The following is a 7,791-nucleotide window of genomic DNA, read 5'->3' as shown; positions in this document are numbered from 1 at the left end:
CACACTTGACACTACTACTATACCATCAATAAGAACAACATAAAGGCATATGATTGGGCATATATTCTTTTCCTCCGGAAAACCAACTCTTCTTTAGGAAATTAAAATAAGTATCTTCATGTATGTGATTTTTATTAAGGTAAAAAAAGAAAAAGAGATGGATGTCAATAAGCTATGACCAACCCAGTTGATTTGATCTGTTAATTAGACCAGCTATATAATACCTGGAATTTTGCAAAGGCTATGGACTTCTAAAATCCATGTCACATATATATACCTATAATTTAAAAAGAGTGAGAAGAACCAATACGTCTCATTGAAAATTTCCCAAATTATGAAAAGATGTGGAAAAGTGAAGCATCAATGAGATAAATTAAACAATTGCTTAGGGCATCTTCATTTCTATAAAGGGAAATCATATGAAGCCCTATATATTCATATTTTACTAACAAAGTGATTAATCACAGCACAATTAACAAAGTATTTGTTGCAATTTGCACAAACTCTTTGGTATTTTCTTCGTAAAGAACAAGAAAGAGAAATTATACAAACATCTTAAAATAATAAAATAATAAGAATAACCATAAAGATGATATTGTAATCATAATGGTGATGATTTTCATGCAGGAAGGATTTGCTTTGGGTCTTTGGTTCTTCTTCTATTTGTCAGAATAGATTGCAGCCTTTCTTGGTTTCTTTTCTTTTTCTTTGTTTTTTCTTTCTTTCTTTTTCCTTTTCTTCTTTCTCTCTTTCTTTCCAACATGGACTGTTGCACAGTTAGTTCGGTTGAGAGCCATCAAAGCTTAGCCAGGCTCCCCCAGTAAAAAGAAAAGAAAAAGTGCCAACTATAGATGGTTTCATGGCCTCATGTTGAAAAGAACTTGAGGAAGGTTTCAAATACTAATGATGACGATAATGATGTTGTCTGTAAGGTTGTTTTTTATTCTCTATAATATTTTGCTCCTACCCATGATGATCCGGGTTGTCAGGGTCAGGCCAGAATGAAGAATACTTCAACCATTCTGCCTCTTGAGGATTTGTGATGGATGATTCCTGCAACAAATTAAATGCAAGCCAGGCATGTGAAGATTAGCGTTAGAGATGGAATAGAATACAATATATATACAGTCTACTTATGAAACAAGAAGAAGCAGCCTCTTTAATCTTTTTCCCTAGCAATCAAAATGTCTGGTGTTGTGCCTTTCTTGTAAGGCCACACATCACAAAAGATACAAGTCACTATCATTCCTCTCCTTTCAAAAGTGGGAAAAAGAAAGACAATTCCTTAAATTATATACCTAATTATGACCCTTTTAGTGCTATTTATTGTCATTTGAATAGCATGTTAACAGGCAAATTATTGAAAAGAAAAAGTCTTGGGAAAAGTAGTTTGTAGTTTAAGTTTTTCAAAAGAAGAATAAGGAGAGGTTCTTTAGTCTCTTCTGGTTTCACATTTTCTTATTACTATATTCTTAGGTTTCCTATTTTTTTGATCTGATAAAAAACAGATCAACCCAGAAAATGAAAAAGGAAAAAAAAAAAAAAAAAAACAAGTACAAAAGCAGCTTCAGTTCGTGCTTTTATTTTTCCCTTGAAATTCTTCAACCTAACTCGCTCTTTCCATGCATTTAGGTAGAAAAGATTGTCTATAGAGTCTTGATAAGCTAGGTTAGATGCTTGCATCTCTAGCATTAGAGGACCGGGAGGGAAGATAAAGTGTAAAGGAAGAAAAAAAAAAAGTTCTTCTGGTTTCTCTCTTTAATTTAAATTATATCAACAAAGGAATTTATTTATCTTTCTTTTTGTCCTTTTTAATCCTTATTTACCTTTTCTTTCTTCTCCCCTAATTGCAATTATGAAAAAAAAAAAAGGGCTTATGGATTTCAGGGTCAAAAAGCTCACACTCACTTCTTTGATATTAGTTGAAGTGCAACCCATTATGAGTTCCTCTAAACCTGATGCAGACCTTCCTCCAAGTTTATGATGCTGTTGCTGCTGCTGCTGCTGTTGTTGTTGTTGCTGCTGTATTTATGCATTCAAAAGACAAGGACAAAGAACAAAAGAAAAACACTTCTTAATCATCATGTCTTCAACAAGGATTTAAAAGTATAAAGACAATTTCATGTTTGTAATTTAGCAAACATCAAAAGCAGCTTGACTCACAGAGTCTGCCACATGAAAACCACGACTCAGACTCAACTGGATTTCGGTTAAAAACTCAGAAATATTACCAGACTGCAACTTTTAGTTAATACACATTCAAAAAAATTGTATCATTAGTCTTTGCCGGTGTAACAGGGTCTTAGTTTTCGACTATTGCGGCTCCCTCACTTTTTTACATTTTCTTTTATCTTATACACCTCACTTTAGTACTAGAAAATAGTATTAGCAAACAAAGGAGAAAACTACACCGACTAATGAAGTACATATTTAGGAAACACATCTACCAGTAAAAGTTGGACCTTTGTGACCTGAATATGATTTTTATTTATTTATTAATTAAATTTAATTCGGACTATAGCTTGATTACCTGGAAATTCTCATTTTGGAGCATTATTCTGGGGACATGGTACGGGTCTTGGTCGAGAATAATAGAGGTGTGATGGAGTGGAGGTGGTGAAATGATGGTTGAAATGGGATGTGAAGGTCTGCTGATGTGGAAGGCTGTAGTTGCAAGCTGATGGTGTGCATGGTGATGTTGTTGCTGTTGGTGATGGTGCTCATGGGCCATAGGATGTGGCCTCTGATGATCTCGCAACTCTTCGCACGTGCCTGATGCCGGTGCTTCCCTTGCTGTTGAAGCCTCTGCTATCCCTACCTGCAACAGACAACACCCTTATGAAGCAGTTTGCTAGCTAGTCCATTTTCAGCTTCCCTTCATTTCGCTTTAGTTCTCTTTTCTCTCTTTATTGTTTTTCTATTTGTCAACTTGGGCATTTATTTCAATTTAATGTAGCCCTTTTGGTGGGTAAACAAGCTTTAGTTAGCTGACAATGCTAATCAAGAGAGGTCCATAGAGTTTTCATGCTGCATATGCAAGCAATGGGTATGAGAAAAGCAACCCTAAAACTTTTTGAGTTCTTTAAAAAATAAAAATAAAAAAATAAATATTTGAGAAGTATATGACTAGTTTGATGTCAAAATCTAATTACTTCTAGACGCTGAAGATCAACAATTCAACATGCTAATAGTGATGTGATTTAATTCATCTAAATTTTATTGAGCCGAAAAAGACAAAAATTTCTAGCAATATGCTAACTTCAACACCCATATATTATATATGTTTATCATTGATTAGTGTTTGATTGATAAAGGAGATGCATGGAAGTTTCAGATGTTTGAAAAAAAACATTGAATGAATTAATTAACAAATAAATGTACCTCATCAAAGCTTTTCCTGAGTGGGGCAAAGCTGAAATGGTCAGATTTTAACTGTTGAATGTCAATGGCACTGTAACCTGATATTGGAGCAACCCCAGCTGCAGACATTTCATCTCTATGAGGAACTACTTCCTTGGAAGAACAACTTCCACTACCACTATCTCTCCTGCTATTGGGGTCACTGTTTCCTTCGCCAGTGGTTGCACTCCTATCAGACCAATTGCATTGTCTTGGCTGTGTCTGATAGAATATCTTTGAAACCACAAGCTCCCCTTCTTTCTCTTCTTCATGTTGACCAAGGTGGTATTGATGCATGACCCAGTTGGTCTTTTCGGGTTTTCTGTTTTTGCCAAAATTTGTATAAAGGACTAGTATTTTCTTGCACCCTTTTTGCTTGCCATTCACCATTACAGGCCTAGTTTTGCCAGTCTTGTGCCACCTTGTTTCACCACCTTGCAAGTCACATTCGGTTTGAATTTTTCTTCTCTTTCTTGTCCCAGTTGTGTAAGCTTTCGATGGTCTATGAAAGAAATGCCTGCTCAAGCCATCTCTTGTGACTCCTGGAATTAATGTGAATGAAGCATCAGCAAAAATCAAAGTTAGGTTGACTTAGGTGTAACAAACTTGCAGACAAGTGGGGTTCTTCAAAGTCGTAACAAATATAGGAACAGCTAGCATGGTGTACTTATAACATACCCAATGCATGAAGTTTCACTTGGTTTGAGACCTAATGTTTTAGTAAAACCTAACAATATTAAATGATGCTAGTGTTGACATATCCAGCACAAACACATAGATAATATTCCAGTTTCTGACCTGGAAGTTTTTCTGGATGGGTATAGCAAATCCCATCTTCTCCTTCAATAGTAGGGATAAACTCATCTATCAAAGGGTGAGATTTCATGTCTTTGGCCTCTACCTTTGCTTCAAGGTGTTCGATCAATTCTTGGTCTGTAGGATCAAATTTCACTCCTGCAGGTAGACCTAACCAATCCTGAAACTCAATTCAAACTCAAGTAAAAAATCAAAGCAAAAGAGAGAGAAAAAAGAAAAAGAGGGTCCCTTTAATTAAATTTTGATTTGTTTTTATATGAAAAGAAATGATTATGAGAATAATATTAGTATCATAATAAAAGAGCAAGCATATTTCTTTCTTTTGCGATTTCTCATATGTAAAAAAAAAAATAAATAAAAAATCTTTATGTTTGAAGCCAAGAATATTATGAGATTTTCCGTACCGGCTTTCCCTCAAGCTTGTGTCCACAACCGGGACAGTGCTTGGATCCACACATTTGATGCTCTTCAAGCTTGGCATCGATGAGATCAGAGCTGCTGATGGAGCCCAAACTACTCTTATTCATTGCTCTTTTCACGTACTGAATATATAGCAGCTATCTTTTTTCCCTTGACTTGAAATCTCATATCCCAGCTTTGCTCTCTATATTGATAGAAACCATAACTTTGATTGAGATCTGATGCTTCAGAAGTAAAGGGAAAGAGTACAAAGAAATAAAATTTCTGGGTATTCTACTTCTACAACAGTTTTCTAAAATATGAACTTGGACTGTTGCTTCAAAAGGTGTATATATATATATATATATATATATATATAAACAAGCAAGCTCAACCAAAGTCTGGTTCAATCAGAAAACAATTAAGGAATGACCCCCCCTCCCCAAAAAAGAAGAAAAAAAAGAAGTGTTGGATATATATAGTAACTAAAAAAAAAAAAAAAACTGATTGATTACATGTTCTTAGAATACACCAATCAACCAATTCAGTCTAAATAAAAAAAAATCAGGAAATCAGATGAGAAAATATATGCCCAGGATAGGAAATACAAATATTCCCTAGGAAAAAACTTGTAAAGAGAAGAAGAAGAAGAAGAAGAAGAAGAAGAGGAGGAAAAAAGGAAACTGTCACAGTGGGATTGAACTATAAACCTGCTTTAACCATGAAAAACACCGGAATTCCCTCTCTGGCTACTTTAACTGAAGCAAGTGCCTGTCTTTGTGTGTGTTTCTGTGTAAGAGAGGAAAAAAAGGAAAAGGTACCCTCAAACCTACATACCAACTTTATGCCTTTGCCAAATTAAGAAGCGCATGTAGGCGGTTTGAGAGAGAGAGAGAGAGAGAGAGAGAGAGAAAGAGAAAGAAAGAAAGAAAGAATAGAGAGAAAGAGAAAGGAAGAGAACAGGATAGAAAGAAAACCTGGTTGGTATTTTGTTTTTCTAAAGCTCAAGGGGGCTCTCCTTCACCTTTGTTTGAGCCTTGACTACAAAAGCAAAAGGCAAGAAACGGCCTTCACAGCTGTTTTCTAAGCCAAACATTCAAAAGCTAGAGCAACCCATCTGAATTTTTACTTATATTTATTGAAATTATAATAATAATAACATATAGTATAGGAAGAAGCAAAAAAAAAAAAAACAAAAACATTATAGATAAGCATTGGGTTACCATTTTCATGGTAAAATGGTGAAATCGACAAAGTTAATATAACTTAAACTGTGTTTAAAAAAAAAAAAAAAAAGAAAAAGAAAAAGAAAAGAAGATTTAGTAATTTACATCACACTGACAGTAAAACTTTTGAGTGATAAACACGAAACCAAGGGTTTTCAGTTTCATAATTTTACATAACAGATTATAGTTAGGACTTAAGAGTACAATATAGGCCAAAAAAGAAAATTCTTCATGGGGATGTAAGAAGGATAGGAAAAGAGAGAGAGGTTGAGAAAAATAGAAATAGGAGAGAAAAAGAAAGGATGATAGGAACTCACATGGGTTTTGAGCTGGAGTGCTGATGATTATGCTTTTGCCATGAATGTTGCAGAGAGAGAGAGAGAGAGAGAGAGAGAGAGAGATATTAGAAGGTTGCTTGATAAGCAAGGCAAATGAGCAGTATACTTGATGGACCACCACCACCCCTTCTAATTAGAATTATATAAAATCATATAATAAAAAAAATTCTACGAAACTTCCGGTTGAAGCACCAAACATTTTACCATGAGAATAACAATAAGAAACAATACTAATTCTGTGTGTACTATAGTTTGTATATTTTCCTGTCTCCTTTTGGCTTTTTATGTTAATTCTAGGGGGGGAAATCTGAAGTACATTCCACTCACACGGTTCATGTTTACACATGAATGATATTGTAGACCCACCACTATGTGGGCCCAGCTTGTAAATCTTCTGCCCTTAAAGTACTTTGATCAGATGATGGTTAGCATTCACGTTTATAACATTCTTTTGAGCAGTCAAGAGTAGAATTATGAAGGGTCCAGAAATGATGTTTACACAACAGATAGATGGCCATGATTGCTTCTTTGTCTGATATTTCTCTCTCTCTCTCTCTCTCAACAATCTTAGAGTAAGGTTAAAAGCACAACAATTTTTCATAAAATTTCTTGCAATTATTGAGTTACACTTTCCCTTTTTTATATAATTTGACTCACCATTAATACCACTTTAACATTTACTATTAACAACTTATCATTGTGATAATTATAAAATATTTTGCAAATTTTTTTTGTTATCCTAGAATTATTGAATTGTCTAATAGAATTGCCAGTGAGGAATATATATATATATATGTATATATATATATATATAGAGAGAGAGAGAGAGAGAGAGAGAGAGAGAGAGAGGTATATCTGTGTGACATTAGACATTGTGAACATAAACAGAGGGCTAATTGGTTGAAACCAATCAAATGGTAAACAACCTTTGATTTTTAGTTCTCTCTTTTTGTCCAAAAGAATGAAGAATCAGGTTGCTCATATTATCCAATTAGTTGACCTTTGACTAATCAAGAAATGGACCCCACATATCTTAACACTGTTTTCATGCTCTTGATTCTTTGCATGTCCCATAATATATCTTGATATTTATATATTCTTATTGTGTTATAAATGGTTATTTCCTTTTTGTAGGGGAAATTAAATGTGCCCGGGAATTTCAATAATAATAAACAAGGATAATATTCAGCAATGCGAATGAAATATTCCACAAACTTTCAAGGTGCATTTCACTTGGCAGCATCTTTGTGAGTTTAGGTGTTCATTTTGGAAGGGAGGAGAATAATACTTAGTATATATGTATTTTAAATTATAGATAGTTTCAGAGAAACAAAAATGTGGAATGAGAAGTAACTTTATGCGTGGGATTGAATTATTCTAGCATATATATATATATATATATATGTATATATATATACACGTACAATAAATAAAGATGATAAAGAGCTCTCAATGCTTGTTTTCTAACTATTATACATAGGAGCTGATAGACCAAGAATGTATTGACCTCTTTAGTAACTTAATCAATTAATTCAGTCAAGTGAAAGTAATTTGATTCAATTACATGCAATAAGCGTGGTAGCACAAACAAATCACCAAATAACTAAATGCAG

General features: G+C 34.0%; 1 protein-coding gene across 4 annotated transcripts; it reads right to left on the bottom strand.

The window, feature by feature from the left end:
- Window positions 1-399: 399 nt before the first annotated feature.
- LOC115954493 (NAC domain-containing protein 75-like) lies at window positions 400-6,241 on the bottom strand. Of its 4 annotated transcripts, none has more exons than XM_031072356.1 (7): window positions 6,158-6,241; window positions 4,620-4,819; window positions 4,198-4,375; window positions 3,382-3,941; window positions 2,531-2,818; window positions 1,909-2,022; window positions 400-1,053 (listed from the first exon to the last, which is right to left on the bottom strand). In XM_031072356.1, the coding sequence occupies exons 2-7, from the start codon at window positions 4,740-4,742 to the stop codon at window positions 964-966; spliced, it is 1,353 nt and encodes a 450-aa protein (XP_030928216.1). In that variant the 5' UTR covers window positions 4,743-4,819; window positions 6,158-6,241; the 3' UTR covers window positions 400-963. The 4 variants fall into 4 exon arrangements, with proteins under 4 accessions (XP_030928216.1, XP_030928214.1, XP_030928215.1 ...); XM_031072354.1 differs by lacking the exon at window positions 6,158-6,241 and adding an exon at window positions 5,592-5,724; XM_031072355.1 differs by lacking the exon at window positions 6,158-6,241 and adding an exon at window positions 5,325-5,569.
- Between the last annotated feature and the right edge of the window lie 1,550 nt (window positions 6,242-7,791).

The sequence above is a fragment of the Quercus lobata genome, chromosome 8, assembly GCF_001633185.2.
Source record: "Quercus lobata isolate SW786 chromosome 8, ValleyOak3.0 Primary Assembly, whole genome shotgun sequence".
NCBI classification, from domain to species: domain Eukaryota; kingdom Viridiplantae; phylum Streptophyta; class Magnoliopsida; order Fagales; family Fagaceae; genus Quercus; species Quercus lobata.
Note: the sequence above shows the minus strand (reverse complement) of the source record. Positions and strands in the feature narration are given on the sequence as shown.